Source organism: Rhinoderma darwinii, chromosome 11, assembly GCF_050947455.1.
Source record: "Rhinoderma darwinii isolate aRhiDar2 chromosome 11, aRhiDar2.hap1, whole genome shotgun sequence".
NCBI lineage: Eukaryota > Metazoa > Chordata > Amphibia > Anura > Rhinodermatidae > Rhinoderma > Rhinoderma darwinii.
Window position 1 is genome coordinate 89,216,515 of NC_134697.1, and position 26,876 is coordinate 89,243,390.

Below are 26,876 nucleotides of genomic sequence, written 5' to 3' on the forward strand. Positions count from 1 at the left end.
AAGGAGGTGAAGGGAACAAGTGAGCCCTAATCTACCCACCGCCCTGTCCCTGCCTACTTGCAACGACCCGCCCTAGGCGACGGGGTACAACTTGGCGGCGGTCCCTACGCTGACTAAGTGCAAGGGGATACAAACAGGGAACAAGCAAGGGAAGGGGCAGTAGCCCACGGAACACCGTGAGGAAACGGAGTGGTGAACGAGCCAGTCAGGATCAGGATGTAGTGGAGTATACAAACGCAGAGCACGGAGCAGGAAGCAAGCCAGGGGCAGAGCGAAGCAGGATAAGCGGGAACTGAAGCAAGGCAGAAGCAGGCTGGAGCAAGGCAGCAGTGGGGCCAGGAATCCAAGAAGAATAACAAGCAATGAGGAAGAGAAAACGGCAGGTATAAATGGACAGGGGGCGGAGCTAACTCCGACTGACCAGGCCGCGATAGGCTCTCCCACTCCTGAGCCTGCCACCCTGATTGGTGGGAGCCGGTGTCAGTCTAAGAGGTCTGGCCTCAGGTGTCGACTGATTAATCCTGGGAGTATCCACAGACGTAGTGCCTGGCAGATCCTTTACAGCTGTCTTTAATGCAGGCACCAAGTTGATTTGGAGAGTGTAACTGGTCTGGAGGAGGCTGAACTCTTAATGGTTGGTAGGGGATCAAATACTTATTTCTCTGTGCACAATGCAAATAAATATATATAATTTTGACTATGTGATTTTTTTTTTTTTTTATATAATCTATCTCTCACTCGTAAAATTAACCTAGCCTAAAAATTCTAGACTGTTCATGTCTTTGACAGTGGGCAAACTTACAAAATCAGCATGGGATCAAATACTTATTTCCTTCACTGTATATGTATGCTTGTACTCGTATATATTAAAAAAAAAACTCTAAAAAATTACAGGGTGGGCCACAAAAAAACAGAAACCTGTTTCCCTTGTGTGGTTTGTACAGAATATTGCTTACTGGGCCTCATTCAGCAAAACGGTCTTTGTTGCCCATAGCAACCAATCAAAACTCGGCTTTCACTTTACCACAGCAGTGTAAGGAATGAATGCCGCCCATCGTCTCCTTCCCTGCCAGTCGAGTTGCACTCTTTGCGGAGGGCAGTAGAGTTGTGCGTGAGTGTGACCAACGAAGAATTGCGATTATGGAGGCGTAGATATGCATGGGCTCATTTATAGAAACACGGGACTGTTTTACTGGTTGATTTCAGGACCTTCTCGTACCAGCAAAAACCAATATTCACGTCCAATGCCCAAAAAAATAGAAAACCACAGGATTAAGAAAAGGCAGAGGAATTCAATGCTAAATTTATACTGACCGGCATACGCCCGCAGGGCAGGATGTCGACGTGTACTGAAATCGCTTCACCTTTGTTCTGTCTGGTTGTGCGCCTGTTAGTGTGGAGCACGTTACTTGCATGAGATTTGCATACGATGTAAAGTACTGGGTTTTGCGCCACGCTCCGTAGTATGTATTTGTAGAAAATTGGCGTGATTTTTGCTTGTTTTTGTTTGCGATACATTTTGGCCATTTTTTTTAGACGTTTTCTGGTGCAAATTTGAATGCAAAGCAAATTAGCTCCAAGGTTGTTTAAATTTAGATAGAAGTGTCCAAAATTGCGCCTTATTTATCATAAAGCACGCAAATTAAAAAAAAATATATTTTTTATTTGAAATGAATAAAAAGCTTCATACTTACCCCCCTGCCATAGTCCTAGGGCTGCGATCTTCTCTTCTGAGCATAGCCCGGCCTTCTGGGAAGACGTTTCATCCCATGTGACTGCTGCAGCCAATCAAAGGCTGCAGCAGTCACATGGACTACAGCGTCATCCCAGGAGGCAGGGCTGCGCTTAGAAGAGAGGGACGCGTTACCATCACTATGGCCGGGTAAGTGTAAACGTTTTTATTTTTATTATTACTGCAGGATTTCAGCAGCGGACATGCTGCCCAAAAAAAGCACAGCACAATTTGGTGTGGTTTTTCGGACGGAATTTCTTGCGGCTGCCAAGGCGGATTCGTTGTGTAGGTTTGTACAGAAAAGTATTAAACAGTCTATCTGTTCAGAGAGAGCTTTTAAGGTCACTGTAGGACATATAATAGCCCTCAAAACCTAGATGTGTCACCATCTGGTGTCTGCTGTTGCAGAGCGGCACTTCAGAAGTCGGCATAAATGATCGCTGGTGAGGTCCTGGCTGTCAACAAAAGCAGGAGTCCGCGACTTGCAGGGTAACAGGAGAACAGACCGGCAAGCGGGTTTCCAAAGGGGTCCGGTCATGTCTGGAATATTTCGGCACTGCACCCTTTCGATCTCATTGTTCAGCTTAATCTGCCCCTATAACTGGACTGAGACTAGTCCCATTTTTATATTATACACACAAAAAAGCTCATATAGCAATAGTAGTAAAGGGCTTGGTGCTATGCAAGTAAAGCAACCTCCCTAAATGCAAGAGAAAGGCAACTCCTATAGATTCATATATGAACAGAAGGAGGACAAGGAGCAAAACAGCCAAGTAGTAAAATTACATATCTTTATTTTACACATCAATACACATAACATGTTAAAAGTTACAAAAGGACAAGAGGACTCTGTAGTTCCAGTAAGGCACTAACAAGAAAGACTCCCAATAATGGTCCAGGGCGGAATTACAAGCACTCCAGATACAGAGTACTGTCCCGTGCTGAAAACATGATTACAGTACGGGGCAGTTTTCCCGCAGCAAGGCAGGGACACCTGGCATCGTACATAACTATGATGCTAGTAGCGTTCTTCCCTGCACTGTGTTCGGTCTGGGAAATACTGCTGATATACGGTCCATATATCAAGGACCGAACACGCTCGTGTGTGGAAAGCCTAACATTTTTCATCCTCCTCCCAACTAGTCAAGTAGGACTGTTTTAAGATATCTACTTTTATTGTGTTTTGCAAGGGGTAAAAAAAATCTTTTTCTGTTTCCAACAGATGATCGCACCAAAAATATGGCGGGACCTCTCTCTTTATCTTCAGATTATGAAGTAAAATGTATCAATATAGCAGAGGAAAATGGTGGAGAACATTCCGTGACACTTCTTACCGCAAATATACCCTCAGTCCTTCACAGCAGAGATCTATTTAATGATGCCACTAATCAAAAGGAACAATCATCTGGTCAATCGCAGATTATTAAACAGAATACAGGAGATAAAGAGGGTAATATATCTCCATGTCCTGAATGTGGGAAACATTTTAAAAAGAAATCTGTTCTTTATATGCACAAAAGAATTCACAGAGATAATGTTAGGGATCTGCCAGGTACTACGTCTAGGTATACTCCTGGGATTAATCAATCCACACCTGAGGCCAGACCTGTTAGACTGACACCGTCTCCCACCAACCAGGGTGGCAGGCTCAGGAGTGGGAGAGCCTATCGCGGCCTGGTCAGTCGGAGTTAGCTCCGCCCCCTGTCCTTTATTACCTGCCGTGTTCTCTTCCTCAGTGCTTGCAATTCTTCTGGATTCCTGGCCCCACTGCTGCTTGCTCCAGCCTGCTTCTGCCGTGCTTCTGCCTTGCTGCAGTTCCGCTTAACCTGCTTCACTTGCCCCTGGCTTGCTTCCTTCTCCGTGCTCACGTTGGTATACTCCACTTCATCCTGGTCCTGACTACTCATTCACCACTCCGTTTCCTCGCGGCGTTCCGTGGGCTACTGCCCCTTCCCTTGCGTGTTCCCTGTTTGTTCTCCCGTGCACTTAGACAGCGTAGGGACCGCCGCCCAGTTGTACCCCGTCGCCTAGGGCGGGTCGTTGCAAGTAGGCAGGGACAGGGCGGTGGGTAGATTAGGGCTCACTTTCCCTTCACCTCCTTCCTGCCATTACATAATTACAAGCCCATACCTAGTCTACCATTTCTCCTACGCTGACGCTATCATGGACCCCCTTGAGACCCTGACCCAGCAGATGCATGGCCTCTCCCTACAGGTCCAGGCCCTGGCCCAGAGGGTCAACCAGGGTGACGCTGCCTTAGTAGTACCCCTCACCTCTAGAACCCGACCTCAAGTTACCTGACCGGTTCTCAGGGGACCGTAAGACGTTTCTCTCCTTCCGGGAGAGTTGCAGACTGTATTTCCGCCTAAAACCCCACTCCTCAGGTTCCGAGAACCAGCGGGTGGGTATCATCATATCCCGACTCCAGGAAGGGCCCCAAGAGTGGGCCTTCTCCTTGGCTCCTGACGCCCCTGAACTTTCCTCTGTTGATCGTTTTTTCTCTGCCCTCGGACTCATTTACGACGAGACTGACAGGACTGCTTTAGCCGAGAGTCAGCTGGTGACCTTACGTCAGGGTAGGAGACCGGTTGAGGAATACTGTTCCGATTTTAGAAAGTGGTGCGTAGCTTCTCGGTGGAACGATCCGGCCCTAAGGTGCCAGTTTAGGTTAGGATTATCTGACGCCCTGAAGGATCTGCTGGTTAGCTACCCCTCTTCTGACTCCCTTGACCAGGTTATGGCCCTAGCAGTACGACTTGACCGACGTCTCAGGGAACGTCAGCTTGAACGTTTCAATGTGCTCCCCTCTGACTTTTCTGCGATCCCCCCCGAGGTCCCGTCTCCTCGCCCCTCCACGGAGGACTCGGAGGTACCTATGCAACTCGGGGCCTCCATGTCCCCTCGACAACGTAGGGAGTTTCGCAGAATGAATGGTCTCTGCTTCTACTGTGGGGACGACAAGCATCTACTGAACACCTGTCCCAGGCGCAAGAATAAAAAGCCGGAAAACTTCCGCGCCTAAGTGATCATCGGGGAGGTCACTTGGGCGCACAGGTATTTCCCGTTAATGTGAAACGCAATAAAATTTTGCTTCCCTTTCAGGTCTCGTTTGCTGGCCGGTCTGCCACGGGCAGTGCTTTCGTGGATTCTAAGGAGGCCTCCGAGGTGTTGCCCCCCCATAGAGATTACGATTGCGCCATCGATTTGGTGCCTGGTGCCAAGCTTCCTAAGGGTAGGATATTTAATCCTGAACGTGAAGCTATGAGGGTGTATATCCAAGAATGCCTGGCCAAGGGTTTCATTCGCCCCTCGACTTCTCCTGTAGGTGCTGGCTTCTTCTTCGTGGGGAAGAAGGATGGTGGTCTTAGGCCGTGCATTGATTATCGTAACCTGAATAAGGTCACCGTAAGGAACCAGTACCCACTTCCTTTGATTCCGGATCTTTTTAATCAGGTTCAGGGAGCCCAATGGTTTTCTAAGTTCGATCTACGGGGGGCATTTAACCTTATCCGCATCAAAGAGGGGGATGAGTGGAAAACTGCGTTCAACACACCCGAGGGTCATTTCGAATACCTGGTCATGCCCTTTGGGTTGTGTAATGCCCCTGCTGTCTTCCAGAATTTTATTAATGAAATCCTGAGAGATTACCTGGGTAATTTTCTTGTTGTGTACCTTGATGACATACTGGTGTTTTCCAAGGACTGGTCCTCCCACGTGGAGCATGTCAGGAAGGTGCTCCAGGTCCTTCGGGAGAATAATCTGTTTGCTAAGACTGAAAAATGTGTCTTTGGGGTACAGGAGATACCATTTTTAGGGCAAATCCTCACTCCTCATGAATTCCGCATGGACCCTGCCAAGGTTCAGGCTGTGGCGGAATGGGTCCAACCTGCCTCCCTTAAGGCGTTACAGTGTTTTTTAGGGATCGCCAACTATTACAGGAGATTTATTGCCAACTTCTCGGTCGTCGCTAAGCCTCTTATGGACCTTACTCGCAAGGGTGCTGATGTCCTCCATTGGCCCCCTGAGGCCGTCCAGGCCTTTGAGACCCTCAAGAAGTGCTTTATCTCGGCCCCCGTGCTGATTCAGCCCAAGCAAGAGGAGCCATTTATTGTGGAGGTTGACGCATCCGAGGTGGGAGTGGGGGCCGTCTTGTCCCAGGGTACCAGCTCCCTCACCCATCTCCGCCCCTGTGCTTACTTCTCTAGGAAGTTTTCGCCCACGGAGAGTAACTATGATATTGGCAACCGCGAACTTCTAGCCATTAAATGGGCTTTTGAAGAGTGGCGGCACTTCCTGGAGGGGGCCAGACACCAGGTAACGGTCCTTACGGATCACAAGAATCTGGTTTTCCTAGAATCGGCCCGGAGGCTTAATCCTAGACAAGCTCGGTGGGCACTATTCTTTACCAGATTTAATTTCTTGGTTACCTATAGGGCTGGGTCCAAGAATATTAAGGCTGATGCTCTGTCACGTAGTTTCATGGCCAATCCTCCTTCCGAGAAGGATCCTGCTTGTATTTTACCCCCTGGTATAATCGTTTCTGCCACGGATTCTGATTTAGCTTCTGATATCGCGGCTGATCAGGGTTCAGCTCCCGGGAACGTCCCTGGGGACAAACTGTTTGTTCCCCTGCAATACCGGCTAAGGGTACTCAGGGAAAACCATGACTCCGCTCTATCTGGTCATCCTGGCATCTTGGGCACCAAACACCTCATTACCAGAAACTATTGGTGGCCTGGGTTGCCTAAAGACGTTAGGGCTTACGTCGCCGCTTGTGAGGTTTGCGCTAGGTCCAAAACCCCTAGGTCCCGACCTGCGGGCCTACTACGTTCCTTGCCCATTCCCCAGAGACCTTGGACCCATATCTCCATGGATTTTATCACCGATTTTCCCCCATCTCAGGGCAAGTCGGTGGTGTGGGTGGTAGTAGACCGCTTCAGCAAGATGTGCCACTTTGTGCCCCGTAAGAAGATACCTAACGCCAAGACGTTAGCTTCTTTGTTTGTGAAACACATCCTGCGTCTCCATGGGGCCCCAGTCAATATCGTTTCTGACAGAGGGGTACAAATTGTTTCCTTATTTTGGAGAGCTTTTGTAAAAAGTTGGAGATTGATCTGTCCTTCTCCTCCGCCTTCCATCCCGAAACTAATGGCCAAACGGAAAGGACTAACCAATCCCTGGAACAATATTTAAGGTGTTTCATCTCTGACTGTCAATTCGATTGGGTCTCATTCCTTCCCCTTGCTGAATTTTCCCTGAATAACCGGGTCACTAAATCGTCAGGGGTCTCCCCGTTTTTCTGTAATTTCGGGTTTAACCCAAGGTTCTCCCCCGTTTCCCCTGGTTGTTCCAATAATCCTGAGGTAGAGGATGTTTATCGGGAACTGTGCACAGTCTGGGCCCAGGTTCAGAAGAACCTAGAGGCGTCCCAGAGCGCACAAAAGATTCAGGCTGATAGTAGACGTTCTGCTAACCCCCGGTTTGTCGTCGGGGATTTGGTCTAGTTGTCGTCCAGGAACTTGCGCCTTAAGGTCCCGTCCAGGAAGTTTGCTCCCTGATTTATTGGACCTTATAAGATCATTGAAGTCCTCAACCCTGTATCCTTCCGTCTGGAGCTGCCCCCATCCTTTCGCATACATGACGTCTTCCATGCCTCCCTCCTTAAACGCTGCTCCCCGTCCTGGTCCCCCTCGAGGAAACCTCCTGTTCCCGTTCTCACCCCTGAGGGGGTGGAATTCGAGGTGGCCAAGATTATGGACAGTAGGATGGTCCAGGGCTCCCTCCAGTACCTGGTCCATTGGAGAGGATACGGGCCGGAGGAGAGGACTTGGGTACCTGCCCGTGATGTTCACGCTGGGGTATTGATCAGGAGGTTCCACCTTCTCTTCCCTACTAAACCGGGTCCTCTTAGTAAGGGTCCGGTGGCCCCTCATAAAAGGGGGAGTACTGTTAGGGATCTGCCAGGTACTACGTCTAGGTATACTCCTGGGATTAATCAATCCACACCTGAGGCCAGACCTGTTAGACTGACACCGTCTCCCACCAACCAGGGTGGCAGGCTCAGGAGTGGGAGAGCCTATCGCGGCCTGGTCAGTCGGAGTTAGCTCTGCCCCCTGTCCTTTATTACCTGCCGTGTTCTCTTCCTCAGTGCTTGTAATTCTTCTGGATTCCTGGCCCCACTGCTGCTTGCTCCAGCCTGCTTCTGCCTTGCTGCAGTTCCGCTTAACCTGCTTCGCTTGCCCCTGGCTTGCTTCCTTCTCCGTGCTCACGTTGGTATACTCCACTTCATCCTGGTCCTGACTACTCATTCACCGCTCCGTTTCCTCGCGGCGTTCCGTGGGCTACTGCCCCTTCCCTTGCGTGTTCCCTGTTTGTTCTCCCGTGCACTTAGACAGCGTAGGGACCGCCGCCCAGTTGTACCCCGTCGCCTAGGGCGGGTCGTTGCAAGTAGGCAGGGACAGGACGGTGGGTAGATTAGGGCTCACTTTCCCTTCACCTCCTTCCTGCCATTACAGATAAAAGACGATATTAATGTCCAGAATGTGACAGAGGTTTTCAGCAGAAATCGGATCTCATTGTACATCAGAGAACTCACACAGGGGAGAAGCCATTTTCATGTCCAGAATGTGGGAAATGTTTCATAAAGAAATCAAATCTAGTTACACATCACAGAATTCATACAGGAGAGAAACCACATTAATGTTCGGATTGTGGGAAATGTTTTAGCCAGAAATCAGCCCTTGTTATACATCAAACAATTCACACAGGGGAGAAGCCATACTCATGTTCTGAGTGTGGGAAAGGTTTCAAAAGGAAATCATATCTTATTGAACATCTGAGAACTCACACAGGAGAGAAACCATATTCATGTCCAGACTGTGGGAAATGCTTTGGCCAGAAGTCTGATTTTCTTAAACATCGGATAATCCATACAGGGGAGAAGCGATATTCATGTTCAGAATGTGCTAAATGGTTTAGCCAGAAGTCCGATCTTGTTAAACATCAGAGAATTCATACTGGGGAGAAACCATTTCCATGCTCAGAATGTGGGAAATGTTTTAGTCAGAAGTCTGATCTTGTTAAACATCAGGTAATCCATACTGGTGAGAAGCCATTTTTATGTTCAGAATGTGGTAAATGTTATAACCATAGATCAACTCTTTCTCAGCATAAGAAGCAAATCCATTTTAACGTTAACACTGTAACAAATGGTTTACCCCAGATGTAGTGCTCCAGGGAAATAAATTGCATTAAAAGACTCTCTCTGAATTTTTGGGGTTTTTGATTATGACAAAATTTTTCCTCAAAATTGTTTTGATTATTTTATACTTCAGAGTCTTTGTTCTATACCACACAAAAAACTGAGCCACCAAACAGAACCCGACTCCCTGCATAGTTCTAGATACCGTGTCAAATTCCGCCGTGTCTGCAGGAAACTGTGAGGGACCTACTGTACCTCTGTCCAATAGAGCCTACAAATGTTTGAACTGCCCTGCCTCAACTAGTCACAGATTCTTTTTACTTTTAAAATAGTTCATATGAGACTTATTTTTACGCTGCTCAATTTAAAAAAAAAGCCTCACAAATACGCCTCGTAAAAAAGAAGGGATATGTCTTTTCCATTGACCCTACAAAAAAAATGCTTGGAAAATATACCTCAAAATATGCTTGATAAACACTTTGAAAATCTGCTCTAAAAACTCCTGGATTTAGAGGCTGTTTTCTCTTGAAATAAGCGTCGTATTTTCCTGCCTCCAACATATGTCGTGTGAACATAGCCTAGCTGATGACTCCAAAAACACAACCAAAAATATGAGCAGCTACAAACAAGCAGAACCCCAACCTTTATCCTCCAAATGAAACACAAAATAAGACAAGACCATGGCTAAAAATACAAAGCACCCACGTAACTATCTTTACCCTCACTTTTTAATACCAACTTGAATGCTACACCGGACATGCTAGTGTCTTCGTCCCACATCCAAAATGCCTCCCTGGATAGAGACACCTACCTGGCAGCATCAGTGGCCCCAGTGTTCACAAGAATGATAACGCCAGTAATGGACAAAAGGCTAGACCTCCTTCATGCTTTCATAAATATAGCTCTAGCACAAATTGCCAATAATGCGGAGAAGCTTAACAACATAGAAACCAGAGTGGTGGAATCTAAAACATCTTTTGGCTCCCTACAAGAAAGGGTATTCACACAGGAGGACACTATGTAAGCCATACAAAATAAATTAGACAGCCTAGAAAATAGATGCAGTAGGAATAATCCCTGGTTTTTGGGCAAACACGAGTAACTCAAAAGTAACAAACACTTTTGCTTTGTCACGAAAGCCATCCCTGTGTCCCTGGGTCTTAAACTGGAGCTTCCTACCCTGATCCCGGAACGGGTCCAAAAACTTGGCCCAGAATGCAATGAGCAACACACGCCCTAGTCAAGTGTTTGCCCGATCATTTCACTTACGAATGAAAGAGGATATCCTGCGAGCCTAGAAAAAATGACCCGCACTGGAGGTGCACGGACACAACATTTTAATCTTTTAAGAATACCTCGCATAAGTCGCTCAGAGAAGAATAGCCTTCACACCAAACTGCAAGTTTATACTAGACAACAATCACAAATTTAAACTTCAACAACCTGCGTTTTAAGTCTAGCTTTGTGTATATAGTGTAGAGGTGTGTGTGTATAGTATACAGTGTAAAGCTGTGTGTGTATATATAGTATACAGTGTATAAATGTGTGTGTATATAGTATACAGTGTAGAGATGTGTGTATATACGTGTGTGTGTGTGTATGTATATATATATATATATATATATGTACAGTATATATATGTATATACACACATACCGCTCAACTTTCAAGTATCATGCCTCTAACCCCACCCAGTATAATGCTCCAATAGTGCCTCCCACACAGTATAATTCCCCAGAGCTGCCACCATACAGTATAATACCCTCATAGATGCACCCATACGGTATAAAGCTTACACAGTTTCTCCCATGCAGTATAATGCCCACACAGATGCCCCCATACAGTATAATGCCCAAACAAATTCCCCTATACAGCATAATGCCCCCATACAGAAGAATTCCCCATAGCTGCCCCATACAGTATAATGCCCCATAGCTGCTCCATACAGATTAATGCCCCCAAAGATGCCCACATACAGCATAATGCCCGTAAAGCTGCCCACATACCGCATAATGCCCCCACAGCTGTCCCCATACAGTATCATGCCTCATCGCTGCCCCCATAGCTGCTCCCATACAGTATAATGCTGTCTTAGATGCCCCTGTAAAAGGTGGGAGGGGGTTTAGGATTATTACTGCCCCGCAGAGAAAATTGCACAGCAAGAACTTCAGACGACACAGGTATAAAACTTTACTCTAAAAGAGGCACAATCTTCATGGTTACGATATTTTGTACATAATCTTGACGGTTTCACAAAAAGGCTCTATACTTGGCAGTTTCTGATTTAACTGGTTTGAACAGGACATCGTGTTGGCTAATGGTTCAGTCTCAAGTTAATCTTGTGGTGCACGGGATCTTTGTTCTTGTATGAAGTGCTGAGCTAGCGATACGACATTCAGCCTAGCAATACAAAGTATTTTTAGTCGATCCGTCACTTGGTAGCTTGCGCCCTACCTGGCAATCTCAACTGGCAGCTCTCGCCCTGCCTGGCTATACAATCTGGTATCTCTCGCCTTGCCCGGCTATACAATCTGGCATCTCTCGTCTTGCCCGGCTGTACAATCTGGCATCTCTCGCCCTGCCCAGCTATACAATCTGGCATCTCTCGCCCTGCCCGGCTATACAATCTGGCATCTTTCGCCCTGCAGGCTATACAATCTGGCATCTTTCGCCCTGCAGGCTATACAATCTGGCAGCTCACGCCGCGCTCGGCAATCCATCCACTCTGTACTGACTTCTTTCTCCCCCGCTTATCCCACACGCATCACGCTTTCTGTCTCTTTCCTCCATTACTCAGCAATTGTCACTGGCTCTGGAGACTGCCTCCCTATTACTCCTCCCCTTTCAGTCCACCCACACCACTAATGTTAAACAAAGACAAGACACACACAGACAAGACACACAATGAGGGGACAGACCGGGGAAACCGATGAGAAACACTCAAACCACAGACAACAGGCAAACATGGGGATGTTTATAATTGATGTACGGCATATCCCCCAACCACCCCCATACAGTATAATGCCCCCTTAGCTGCCCCTAGTGCCAGTGCCCACATATAATGTATCAGAGCCCACGTAGATATTGCCAGTGTCCCCTGTAGATAGTGGATAGTGCCCCTGTATAGTGCCACAGTGCCCATCTAGATAGTGCTACACCCCCTTGAAGATAGCGCCGCCATCCTGAAGATAGGGCTACCCCCCCTGAAGATATCACCATTGGGACTCCCTCTAAGGGCTTATTTAGACGAACGTATAATAGGTCCGTGCAACGAGCGTGATTTTCACGCGCCTCTCACGGACCTATGTTAGTCAATGGGGCCATGCAGACTGTCCGTGAGTTTCACGCAGCGTGTGTCCGCTGCGTAAAACTCACGACATGTCCTATATTTGTGAGTTTCTCGCGCATCACGCACCCATTGAAGTCAAAGGGTGCGTGAAAATCACGCGCAGCACACGTAAGCACTTTCGTGGGACGAGCGTGATTTGCGCAACAGCAGTAAAAATTATGAATAAAAACAGAATAGCACCATGTGCTTTTCTGTTTACAAACATACAAACAGAGTGTCATAATGATGGCGGCTGCGCGAAAATCACGCAGCCACGCATCATACGCTGCTGACACACGGAGCTGTTAAGCACCTTTTCGCACACGCTCGTGTAAATCGCACACGCTCGTGTAAATCCGGCCTAAGAGTGGAATTCCCAGTCAGGGCATAGGCTGGGGATTCTGCTCCAGAGGAGCCACAGACGTCACTGTCCATATATGGACAATGACGTCAAGGGCTTCCCCGGGCACAGCGCTTAAAGTAGCGCTGTGCCTGGTGAGTCCTTGGTAAGCGGAGGAGCCCCTCTGCTCTGGACTAATGATGGTTCCCTGCTTCAGCATGGTGTTCAATTGTATCTGCATCCTGAGGACGCAGATACTGTTGACAGCGGGACATACCCCCCTCTTCGCCCGGGACACCACCCGGAATCCAGGACAGTAGTGAGATATGGTATATAATGTGCAGTGTAGAGATGTGTGTGTGTGTGCATGTAGAGGTGTGTGAATATAGTATACAGTGTAGAGATGTGTATATAGTATATAGTGTAGGGATGTTTGTGTCTATACAGTGTAGAGATGTGTGTGTGTGTGTGTGTGTGTGTGTGTATGTATGTATGTATGTGTGTATATATATATATATATATATATATATATATATATATATATATATATTAAATCCTTTCAAAATACGAGACAGCACACCTTGATAGTGAAAAAAGTGGATTTATTCACCACATGCGACGTAGAGAAAGGCCCCATGGAGTAGGGCTGAAACGTCGCATGTGGTGAATAAATCCACTTTTTTCACTATCAAGGTGTGCTGTCTCGTATTTTGAAAGGATTAACTTGGTATTTGGGACATTGGTCATATGTCCAAACGAGACCTTGCACCCTGGCTGTACGTATTTTGATGAACGGTGCTGCTTGTTTATCCTTTGTATGTATGTATATATATATATATATATATATATACATGGAGGAAATAAGTATTTGATCCCTTGCTAATTTTGTAAGTTTGCCCACTGTCAAAGTCATGAACATTCTAGAATTTTTAGGCTAGGTTAATTTTACCAGTGAGGGATAGATTATATAAAAAAAAATAAAAAAAATAACATTGTCAAAATTATATATATTTATTTGCATTGTGCACAGAGAAATAAGTATTTGATCCCTTTGGCAAACAAGACTTAATACTTGGTGGCAAAACCCTTGTTGGCACGCACAGCAGTCAGACATTTTTAGTAGTTGATGATGAGGTTTGCACACATGTTAGACGGAATTTTGGCCCACTCCTCTTTGCAGATCATCTGTAAATCATTAAGATTTCGAGGCTGTCGCTTGGCAACTCGAATCTTCAGCTCCCTCCATAAGTTTTCGATGGGATTAAGGTCTGGAGACTGGCTAGGCCACTCCATGACCTTAATGTGCTACTTTTTGAGCCACTCCTTTGTTGCCTTGGCTGTATGTTTCTGGTAATTGTCGTGCTGGAAGACCCAGCCACGAGCCATTTTTAATGTCCTGGTGGAGGGAAGGAGGTTATCACTCAGGATTTGACGGTACACGGCTCCATCCATTCTCCCATTGATGCGGTGAAGTAGTCCTGTGCCCTTAGCAGAGAAACACCCCCAAAACATAATGTTTCCACCTCCATGCTTGACAGTGGGTACGGTGTTCTTTGGGTCATAGGCAGCATTTCTCTTCCTCCAAAAACGGCGAGTTGAGTTAATGCCAAAGAGCTCAATTTTAGTCTCATCTGACCACAGCACCTTCTCCCAATCACTCTCAGAATCATCCAGATGTTCATTTGCAAACTTCAGACGGGCCTGTACATATGCCTTCTTGAGCAGGGGGACCTTGCGGGCACTGCAGGATTTTAATCCATTACGGCGTAATGTGTTACCAATGGTTTTCTTGGTGACTGTGGTCCCAGCTGCCTTGAGATCATTAACAAGTTCCCCCCGTGTAGTTTTCGGCTGAGCTCTCACCTTCCTCAGGATCAAGGATACCCCACGAGGTGAGATTTTGCATGGAGCCCCAGATCGATGTCGATTGACAGTCATTTTGTATGTCTTCCATTTTCTTACTATTGCACCAACAGTTGTCTCCTTCTCACCCAGCGTCTTACTTATGGTTTTGTAGCCCATTCCAGCCTTGTGCAGGTCTATGATCTTGTCCCTGACATCCTTAGAAAGCTCTTTGGTCTTGCCCATGTTGTAGAGGTTAGAGTCAGACTGATTAATTGAGTCTGTGGACAGGAGTCTTTTATACAGGTGACCATGTAAGACAGCTGTCTTTAATGCAGGCACCAAGTTGATTTGGAGCGTGTAACTGGTCTGGAGGAGGCTAAACGCTTAATGGTTGGTAGGGGATCAAATACTTATTTCTCTGTGCACAATGCAAATAAATATATATAATTTTGACAATGTGATTTTCTTTTTTTTTTTTTTTATATAATCTATCTCTCACTGGTAAAATTAACCTAGCCTAAAAATTCTAGACTGTTCATGACTTTGACAGTGGGCAAACTTACAAAATCAGCAAGGGATCAAATACTTATTTCCTCCACTGTATATATATATATATATATATATAGTGATAGAGATGTGCGTGTGTATATAGTATACAGTGTAGAGATGTGTGTGTGTATATAGTATACAGTGTAGAGATGTGTGTGTGTATATAGTATACAGTGTAGAGATGTGTGTGTGTGTGTGTGTGTGTGTGTATATAGTGTATAAGATGTGTGTGTGTGTGTATATAGTATACAGTGTAGAGATGTGTGTGTATATAGTGTAGAGATGTGTGTGTATATATAGTATACAGTGTAGAGATGTGTGTGTATATAGTGTAGAGATGTGTGTGTATATAGTGTAGAGACGTGTGTGTGTGTATATAGTATATAGTGTAGAGATGTGTGTGTGTGTATATATAGTATACAGTGTAGAGATGTGTGTGTATATAGTGTAGAGACGTGTGTGTGTATATAGTGTAGAGATGTGTGTGTATACAGTGTAGAGATGTGTGTGTATATAGTGTAGAGATGTGTGTATATATAGTATACAGTGTAGAGATGTGTGTGTATATAGTGTAGAGATGTGTGTGTGTGTATATAGTGTAGAGACGTGTGTGTGTATATAGTGTAGAGATGTGTGTGTATATAGTGTAGAGATGTGTGTGTGTATATATAGTATACAGTGTAGAGATGTGTGTGTGTGTATATAGTATATAGTGTAGACATGTGTGTGTATATAGTGTAGAGATGTGTGTGTATATAGTATATAGTGTAGAGATGTGTGTGTATATAGTATACAGTGTAGAGATGTTTGTGTATATAGTGTAGAGATGTGTGTGTAGTGTAGAGATGTGTGTGTATATAGTATATAGTGTAGAGATGTGTGTGTGTATATAGTGTAGAGATGTGTGTGTATATAGTGTAGAGAGGTGTGTATATATATAGTATACAGTGTAGAGATGTGTGTATATAGTATACAGTGTAGAGATGTTTGTGTATATAGTATATAGTGTAGAGATGTGTGTGTATATAGTGTAGAGATGTGTGTGTATATAGTGTATAATGTAGAGATGTGTGTGTGTGTATAGATGTGTGTCTATAGTATACAGTGTAGAGATGTATGTGTATACAGTCTAGAGATGTGTGTGTATATAGTGTAGAGATGTGTGTGTATATAGTATACAGTGTAGAAATGTGTATATAGTATACAGTGTAGAGATGTTTGTGTATATAGTATATAGTGTAGAGATGTGTGTGTATATAGTGTAGAGATGTGTGTGTATATAGTATACAGTGTAGAGATGTGTGTATATAGTATACAGTGTAGAGATGTGTGTGTATATATAGTATACAGTGTAGAGATGTGTGTGTATATAGTGTAGAGATGTGTGTGTATATAGTATATAGTGTGTGTGTGTGTGTGTGTGTGTGTGTGTGTGTGTGTGTGTGTGTGTGTATAGTATAAAATGTTTAGATGTGTAGATCAGGCAGCAGGACGTTTGATGATGTCATGACCATGCGTTTCCTGGAGCCTGACTCCTCCCACACATATGAATGATCACATGATCATGACATCGTCAAAGGTCCTTTATCCCACTGAGTTCTGGTATCTGTAGATTAGTTAGTGGTAAGTATTAGTGTGACTTGTATGCATTGCAATTATGTTCTTGTAACGTATATAGTGTGTATTACTGTATATATCTATTGTGTACATATAAAAGATCTAGAACTATATATATTAATATATTTGTAAATATAGATATGTAATATATAGACGTGTGTGTATATATATATATGTGTATATAATCAGTGTGTTGTATATAATGTTAGTACAGTGTGTGTGTGTGTGTGTATAGATATATATACACAGTGTTTATAGTATAATACACTACTGCTCATTCATTTCAGTACACCGCCCGATTCATAGATTTTTCTGTAAAGGATGAACATGATCCGTGTGGTTTGCGCAGAAATGAGACTCTACTGTTTTAAACCCTTTCAGCACCGGCATGCGTCGTATTTGTACATTATTTATATAAATAACCATAAAAACTGTAGTATTTGGAGAAATTGGGTTATAAAACCGGTATAAAAGAGAAAGTCTTTGTTGCCCATAGCAACCAATCACAGCACAGCTTTCATTTTTTCTAGAGCAGAATATGAAATGAAAGCTGTGCTGTGATTGGTTGCTATGGGCAACAAAGACCGTTTCTCTTTTACACCGTTTTCTAAATCTCCCCTGTACACAGTGAAAGGACTCTGGTTTTTGCCTTGTGTTGTGATACTGTGTAAACTTGTGAAAAAAGGTAAATGGCTCCCAGGACGGAGTTATTAATCGGAAAGCAATTTGCTGTAGTCGCCTTGAGAAATGCAGGGCATAGCCTGCGGGAACTTGGTCGACTGTCGAAGGTTTCTTTTGGTGGCATGCGGAGATACGCCAAAAAGTGTACGTGATCGTCTACGAATAGCCAAACTCGAGTGACCACAAAACAGGAGGAAAAATGTATCAGAGTGTGTTTCAAACAAGACAGATTAAAGGCACCCCGTCAGAACACGAGGAAAAAAAGCGTGTCAATCACGACCGTCAAACGTCGCCCTATAGCCACGGGCCTGAAGGGATGTGTTGGATCCCATAAACCGTTGCTTAGACACGTTAATAGAAAAAGAAGCTATTGTGGGCTAAAAAGCACAGGAGCTGGACCACTAGTCAGTAGAAGAAGGAACTTTTCACAGACTATTCAAAGTTTGAGGTGTTCGGGTTGAAGAAGCGAAAGTTTGTTCGCTATGTGACAGGTAAGCGCACGCTTTCTGCTGGCATTCAGCCTGTAGGAGGAATTACCACTGTCGGTACGCAATGCAAGAGGCACAACTTCTTTTGTTCAACTTCTTTACTGCAATGAACAGGTAACAGGAAATTCTCTTGTATGGAGCAGACAGGAATCCTGAGGTTGAGGACTTCGATCCCGCTGGAAGTCCCCCGCAGAGAGCTTGTGCCTGACCCCACGTTGCCAGACTTGGCTACGGTCACGCCGCTGTCAGTCACGGTGGGAGCTACCCACTACTGACAGCCTATCCCAGGGTAAGAGTCACACTCCCGGCCCATGGGTCGCGTTGTGGGAATCGGTGAACTACCCGTACCTACTGGCACCGTCACGGGTCCTTGCGGAGCTATCCGCTACCTTTCGCGACAAACCCTCTCTCTCCTCAGTCGGCGGTCCAAACGGTGGACCCCCTAGGACGCAACTGAACCGGCGGGTTGATGCTAAGGTTTCACAAAGTCCAGCTAATAGTCCAATAAACTTCCGCCCGCCTCTCCCGTCCTCTCTCTTCATCCGGTCTCCTCCTTTGCTCCAAGTCCCGGCATCGCGAGACTTCGCCCTGCTTCACTGATGGGCGCATGCGTCATAGCTGTCGGCAGTGCGGCCGTCGCCATGACGCCCGAGACGCTCCTCCGCTCCAGAGCCAAACTCCCGAGCCGCCCGGCAAGCCCGTGTCCCTGCGTTGGCCCCCGGGGAGAGGTAAGTACGGGTGCACCCTTACAAGCCCACGGTCAATCATGGAGGAGTTTCTAGTATGGTCTGAAGATGTTTCGGAGGTGGTGTTGGTGACTTAATAATAATCTAAGGATTCATGGATTCCAAGTGCGACCACAACATCCTGGTTCACATGTAATCCTTTTTGGCAACTGTCACACTACAGCAAGATAATGACCCAAAACATATCCTGTCTTTGTTCAGACAACAGGTGCTGAAGAACGTGGTTAGGCCCCCTCGAAATCTCGAGTGTAATCAAATTGGACTCCTTTGGGATCATCTTGACAGGTGTGTTTGAGATGTGCAAGTTACAAGGCAAAAATCACTTTTGGGAGTTGCTCCAAATTAAGTGGGCTGCAATCGGAGCTGAAACGAGAGACAAATTGACCGACCGAATGCCTAGCGTTTGCACTGCTGTGATTTCTGCTAAGGGTGGATACTTTGTTGAGAGAAAAATGTAACCCCTTCCTGAATCCTTTCACCTATCTAAGTGAATCTGAGATTGTTTTCTTGTGACACATTTTACTTTATGAATGAGGTAAAATTTGGTTGATACATTGTGTTTGTGAATAACACCAAGATTTTGAGAGAATTAGCATTTTTCTAAATTTTAATGTATCTTCTTGTAAGACAGATAGTTAAACCACACAAAATAGTTACTAATTAACATTTCACATATGTCTACTTTATGTTGGCATCGTTTTTTTTGGACTTCCTTTTAATTCTCTACGATGTTACGAGGCTTCTAAGTTTAGCAGCAATTTCTCACATTTTCTCACATATTTATGGGATAGGTGATAAATGTCTAAATCGGTGGGAGTCTGACTGCCGGGCCACCACTCCAGTCATTTATAATGGGCTGCTGAGCTCTATCTTCGGCAGCCACGTAGAAATGAATGGAGCTCCATTCATAAGGGGCTCCTAGGAACTGCAAGGTAAGCTTTTGGAGTGTGGGAGGAAGCCCACGCAAGCATTGGGAAAACGTACAAAGTCCATGCAGATGTTGTCCTAGGTCGGATTTAAACCCAGGACCCTAGTGTTGCAAGTCCTAACACTGAGGCTATGTATGTATGTAAGTATATATATCTATGCAGATATCTCTATCTCTAAATAGGTAAATACAAAATAATATCCTGTATGACGTTTTTGACTCCCTCTTCCTCTGGTAAAACAGGTCTTCTCCTGACTGACCTTCTAAGGATGGACAAGGACAGAAATGGGATGACTGAGAGAATATTAAACCTCACCCTAGAGATCATCTACCTGCTGACTGGAGAGGTGAGGGATTCTGGGAATTATATCCCATGTCATGACTTGTATCTTAATACAGCAAGCACATGACGGGAGAGGTGACGGGAATGTATAAAGTGACATCAATGTCTCTCCATGTACAGGATTACATAGTAGTGAAGAAGAGAACTGAAGAGGGTGAAGGACGGAACAGGAACCAGGTTCCTAACACGATGTCTCCACCTCAATCACTAATACATAAGAGAGATCAGGAGATCCTGGACCTGACCAACAAGATCACTGAGCTGCTGACTGGAGAGGTGAGGACTGCTGGGAATACCGGGAGGGAGGGGTGTGGATGATGACTATAACCTTGTGTGTGGATGATGACTACAACCTTGTGTGTGGATGATGACTATAACCTTGTGTGTGGATGATGACTATAACCTTGTGTATGGATGATGACTATAACCTTGTGTGTGGATGATGACTATAACCTTGTGTGTGGATGATGAATATAATCTTGTGTGTGGATGATGACTATAACCTTGTGTGTGGATGATGACTATAACCTTGTGTGTGGATGATGACTATAACCTTGTGTGTGGATGATGACTATAACCTTGTGTGTGGATGATGACTATAACCTTGTGTGTGGATGATGACTATAACCTTGTGTGTGGATGACGGCTATAACCTTGTGTGTGGATGACGACTATAACCTTGTGTGTGGATAATGGCTATAACCTTGTGTGTGGATGATGACTATAAACTTGTGTGTGGATGACGGCTATATCCTTGTGTGTGGATGACGGCTATAACCTTGTGTGTGGATGACGGCTATAACCTTGTGTGTGGATGACGGCTATAACCTTGTGTGTGGATGATGACTAAAACCTTGTGTGTGGATGATGACTATAACCTTGTGTGTGGATGACGGTTGTAACCTTGTGTGTGGATGACGACTGTAACCTTGTGTGTGGATGACGACTGTAATCTTGTGTGTGGATGACGACTATAACCTTGTGTGTGGATGACGACTGTAACCTTGTGTGTGGATGACGACTGTAACCTTGTGTGTGGATGATGACTGTAACCTTGTGTGTGGATGATGACTGTAACCTTGTGTGTGGATGACGACTATAACCTTGTGTGTGGATGATGACTATAACCTTGTGTGTGGATGACGACTATAACCTTGTGTGTGGATGATGACTATACATTTATACATTAGTATTGTAGAATATCATGCAAGCGATCCAGCGATCACTGTTTCAGGTCCCCTAGTAAAAAAAAAGTTAAATAAACATAAAATAATAAAAACATTAAAGTTTAAAAAAATGACATAACTGGTATCGCCGCATCCGTAGAAGTCTGAACTATTACAACATAATATTATTTAACCCGCACGGTAAAAGCCATAAAAAAAAATTCACTTCAACTCCCACAAAAAACGGAAAAAAATGTAATTAAAAAGTCTTGTGTACCCCAATATGGTACCAATAGAAACTACAACCCCCGCTCAAAAAAATAAGCCCATATATTGCTTAATGGATGGGAAAAAAAGTTATGGCTCTCAGAATATAGCGATAAAAACATATTTTATTTTTAATAATCCGTTTTTTCCATGAAAAGTTAGTAACACAAAAAGAAAACTAATTTTCGTATCGCCGTAATCGTATTGACCGACATAATAAAGTTAACATGCTGTGTTAACCACACGGTGAATGCTGTAAAAACTAAACCCCTCCAAAAAATTGAGGAATCATTGTCGGGCTGTTTTTGTCCCTCCCCTTTTGTTAAACCACTCCCCTTTTCCAAAAGTGTCTAGAGGGGTGTAAAATTCAAAAAAAAAAATGCACAATTTACCTCTATGCCAATTGCAAGTTTTATGGCATAGATTAATACACCACCCCTTAGATTTCTACTCCACTAAAGTGAGATGTGACAGATTTTATTAAGAGGAGCACGCATTAAATAATAGTAATTTTTTTTTAGTGGAACTAGTTTAAAACGATCGTTTATGCCGACCAACAGTGGATAAAAATTAAATTATTTATTGCGAAAAATCTTTTCCATTCATCGGAAATATATTAGAAATTTTCCTCTAGGGATAATTGTTATTGCTTTGAATGTAGCATGTAACAGGTATGGCTAAAAGAAGCGGTCAGTGCTTTTTGCGCTAAAGATTGTGTACAGAAAGGAAATGGACAGTGTAAAATGTGCAAACTTTATTGATGATTGTGTGTGTTGCAAAAGCTTGGTGCGACTTATTTGACACTGCAACTAAACAGCTGGTAAGCGCCCGAGTCATGAAGTTGATAAAGGGCACAAAGGGGTTATTAGATGAGCTACTTCTTCTCTTCTCACTCATTTCTGAAAAAAAAGAAACACCCATATGTGACGATTAGAGAGCAAGCATGCACTATCATTGATAAGGGGGTTGATAACATGAACAATAGTTAATGTAACCCCTCCCCCTGGGGTCATCTACAGTCTTACAGGGACAGGAGGAGAAGCACAGATTCTCCTCCTCTCCCTGCACTGTCTGCACATCCCTCTCTCCTCCTCCACTCAGGCTGAAATGAGAGCAGAAAATGGAGCAGGTTAAGATCGGGGGCTGCATATAACTCAGGCTAGCTAGAGGTTAGAATCTTCGCTTTCAAACAAGCCCAGGATCACCGCTCTAGATTCAATCCAGCCTCATTTATAGCCGTTAGAAGCAGGGCTCGAAGTGGGAGCTGCAAGTATATTCAGCTTTCATTTCAAACTGCCTTAGCTCCAGCTAGATCATACCATATGTAAACCTTTTGGTGACAATTTTCTTATTGCAATATATGTAGTTGATGTATGTTGATTATGAACACTTTTCTAATATACTGTACGTGTATTAAAAATGTTGTTTCGTTTCAGCCCTAGAGCTTCTAATGTATTCTGTTTACATAGAAGCTGCAGTACGACGCTGTAAGCTGAATCCGTCAGTGAGCTGGACTAACGGCTTGGCTGTCAGAGGCTCCTGTGTGCCTCTGACACACAATTCCAATACTGACTACAGCTGCGTTCTTCAGCCTTTATGTTACATGGATACATAGAAACTGCAGTGCTGAAACAAAGCAAAGTTCTTAACCAGTTCAGGACCGGGCTATTTTGCGCCTTCAGGACCAGGCACCGTTTAGCCATTTTTAGCACGTGTTAGTTAAATGGCTATAACGTTTTTATTTGTTGGGCTAACGACAAAATTTTTGCAAAGTTTTTTCCGTAGACAATGCAGGTTTCATTTTTTATCATTTTTATACACACCTTTTTTGCTATTTTAGAATTTGTATTCATAAAGTTTGAAAATAATAGTAAAAAAATAAGCTTTTTTACGTTTCAGCTATTTTTTTGGGGTAATAACATAGTTTTACCCTAAAATAGACCTTTTATTTGTGATCGTCATTGTCTACCGTAAATTTTAATATATTACATGTCTGTGTTAGGGTCATTGGGTCAGCGCTAGCGTTACAACAATGATTGGCGGGGGGAACGTTTTTTTTTGGGGTGGGTATTTTATGTGTATTTATTATTTAATTTTTTTTTGCACTTTACTTTATTATTTTTTTATTACTATGGTCTGTCCCTCAAAGGTCAAAAAAGACCTTTGGGGAACTTTATATATATTTTTTTCTTTCTTTTACACCAGGCTTTTCCCCTGTACCTGGGGCTGCACAGCAGCCCCAGTTAGAGGGGAAATCAGCCCTCTAATAGTGACGATTGTCACTAATAGGGCTGTGCTGGGTCTAGTAAGAGCCAGCAGCAGTCTGTCAGTAATGGCACCTGGCGATCATGTGACCAGTCACGTGATCACCGGGAGGAATAGAGACAGCGCCGCTGCCGCTGTCTCTATTCCTATACACAGCGTTCATTGAACGCTGTGTAAAAAGACATCGGAGAAGACAGAAGCAGTAAAAGCTGCTTCTATCCTCTCCTCAGGGTCCCCGGCAGTCTATGGCTCGGGTTTTAAGGACCCTGACCGCTGGCCGTAAAAATACAGCTAGCGGTCGGGAACCAGTTAATAAATGTATATTAGAAAAGTGCTTATGATCAACATATACATACATTAAAATAAAAGAAAATTGGCACCAAAGGATTCCATAGCCTTTAACTTTTTTTCTATGTTAACTGTTGGTAGGGAATCCCTTTACACTCTGACCAGGGAGGCATTCGAAATGGTCAATTAGAGCCTGAATATTTGCCAAAATTAGAAAACAGCCAAAAAAATACAAATATTTTTCCATGAATATTGTGTTTCAAAAAACAATTACCCCTTTCCAATAGATGTGTCCCTTTAATGATTCATTGCCATCTAGTATGTCAGAAGACTTTTATTATTCTAAAGAAAGGTTAGAACTAGAGATGAACAAACTTATGAAAAGTTCGGTTCGGCTGGTTCGCCGAATTTCATGAAAAAGTTCGATTCGGACCGAACTAGTTCTGACCGAACCTGTAATACAAGAAAGCCCCTAAAAATCGTGTATAACACTGTTTAACCCCTTAAGGACGCAGCCTAGTTTGGGCCTTAAGGCTCAGAGCCCATTTTTCAAATCTGACATATTTCACTTTATGTGGTAATAACGTCGGAATGCTTAAACCTATCCAAGCGATTCCGAGAATGTTTTCTCGTGACACTTTGGGCTTCATGTTCGTGGTAAAATTTGGTCGATATATTCAGTCTTTATTTGAGAAAAATTGCAAAATTTAGAGAAAATTTAGAAAAAATAGCATTTTTCAGAATTTAAATGCATCTGCTTGAAAAACAGACGGTTATACCACCCAAAATAGTTACTAGTTCACATTTCCCATATGTCTACTTTAGATTGGCATCGTTTTTTGAACATTATTTTATTTTTCTTGGACGTTACAAGGCTTAGAACATAAACAGCAATTTCTCATATTTTTAAGAAACTTTCAACAGCCTTTTTTTTAAGGTACCTGTTCAGTTCTGAAGAGGCTTTGAGGGGCCTATGTATTAGAAACCCCCATAAAGCACCCCATTTTAAAAACTAGACCCCTCAAAGTATTCAAAACCGCATTTAGAAAGTTTTTTAACCCTTCAGGCATTTCACAGGAATTAAAGCAAAGTGGAGGTGAAATTTGCAAATTTCATTTTTCTTTCTGAATTTCAATTTTATTCAATTTTTTTTCTGTAACAAAGAATGTTTTACCAGAGAAATACTACTAAATATGTATTGACCAGATTCTGCCGTTTTTAGAAATGTCCCACATGTGGCTCTAGTGCGCTCGTGGACTAAAACACAAGCCCCAGAAGCAAAGAAGCACCTAGTGCATTTTGGTGCTTCTTTTTTATTAGCATATATTTTAGGCAGCATGCCAGGTTTGGAGAGGTGTTGAGGTGCCAAAACAGTAGGAATCCCCCAAAACTGACCCCATTTTGGAAACTGCACCCCTCAAGGAATTAATTTATGAATATTGTTACCATTTTGACCCCGTAGTTTTTTCACAGCGCGTATTTGAATTGGGCTGTGAAATTAAAAGAATGACAATTTTTCCAATAAGATGTCATTTTTGATCAGAATTTCTTATTTTCACAGGGAACAAAATGCCCCATTTTGTTGCCCAATTTGTCCTGAGTGCGGCAATACCCCATTTGTGGTGATAAACTGCCGTTTGGGCCCATGGGAGGTATTAGAAGGAAAGGAGCGCTATGTGTTCTTTGGAGCCTAGATTTTGCTGGATTGGTTTTCGGGTGCCATGTCGCATTTGCAGAGCCCCAAAGGTATCAAAGCAATGGAAACCCACCAAAAGTGACCCCATTTTGGAAACTACACCCCTCAAGGAATTCATTTATGGGTGTTGTGACCATTTAGACTCCACAGTTTTTTCACAGAATTTATTTGAATTGGGCTGTGAATTCAAAAAAATGTAATTTTTTCCAATAAGAGGTAGTTTTGGCTCAAAATTTCTTATTTTCACAAGGAATAAAATACCCCAATTTGTTGCCCAATTTGTCCTGAGTGCGGCAATACCCCATTTGTGGTGATAAACTGCCGTTTGGGCCCATGGGAGGCCTCAGAAGGAAAGGAACGCTATGTGTTCTTTGGAGCCCAGATTTTGCTGGATTGGTTTTCGGGTGCCATGTCGCATTTGCAGAGCCCCAAAGGTATCAAAGCCATGGAAACCCACCAGAAGTCACCCCATTTTGGAAACTACACCCCTCAAAGAATTTATTTATGGGTGTTGTGACCATTTAGACCCCACAGTTTTTTCACAGAATTTATTTGAATTGGGCTGTGAATTAAAAAAAAAATTATTTTTTCCAATAAGAGGTAGTTTTGGCTCAAAATTTCTTTTTTTCACAAGGAATAAAATACCGCATTTTGTTGCCCAATTTGTCCTGAGTGTGGCAATACCCTATTTGTGGTGATAAACTGCCGTTTGGGCCCATGGGAGGGCTCAGAAGGAAAGGACCACCATGTGGCCTACTGGGAATTTTCTGGTGCTAAGTCGTGTGTGCAGAAGCCCCTGAGGTATCAGTACAGTTGAAACACCCGAGAAGTGACCCCGTTTTAAAAACGACACCCCTTAAGGAATTCATCTAGAGGTTTAGTGAGCATTTTGACCCCACAGGTATTGTGTAAAAGATAATGCGCAGCAGATGGTGCAGAGTGAGATTTGCAATTTTCTATATATATGCCATGTCAGTGTCCGATATATTGTGCCCAGCATGTGCCACCGGAGACATACACCCCATAAACTGTAATGTGGGCTCTCCCGGGTACGGCAATACCCTACATGTGGCTGTTATTAGCTGCCTGGGCACACGGCAGGGCTCAGAAGGAAAGGACCACCATTTGGCCTACTGGAGCTTTTCTGGTGCTAAGTCTTGTACGCAGAAGCCCCTAAGGTACCAGTACAGTTGAAACCCCCAAGAAGTGACCCTGTTTTAAAATCTACACCCCTTAAGGCATTCATCTAGAGGTGTAGTGAGCATTTTGACCCCACAGGTATTGTGTAAAAGATAATGTGCAGCAGTTGGTGCAGAGTGAAATTTGCAATTTTCTATACATATATGCCAATTCAGTGTCCGATATAGTGTGCCCAGCATGCGCCACCGGAGATATA

The 26,876-nt window shown here is 43.9% G+C and overlaps 1 protein-coding gene across 1 annotated transcript in view; it reads left to right on the top strand.

The window, feature by feature from the left end:
* LOC142663004 (uncharacterized) overlaps positions 1–26,876 on the top strand; it is a 76,873-nt gene that overhangs the window by 23,954 nt on the left and 26,043 nt on the right. Inside the window, 5 exon segments of the mRNA XM_075841298.1 lie at positions 3,152–3,284; positions 8,248–8,956; positions 16,566–16,618; positions 19,699–19,802; positions 19,919–20,074. Coding sequence (XP_075697413.1) covers positions 3,152–3,284; positions 8,248–8,956; positions 16,566–16,618; positions 19,699–19,802; positions 19,919–20,074 — 1,155 coding nt within the window.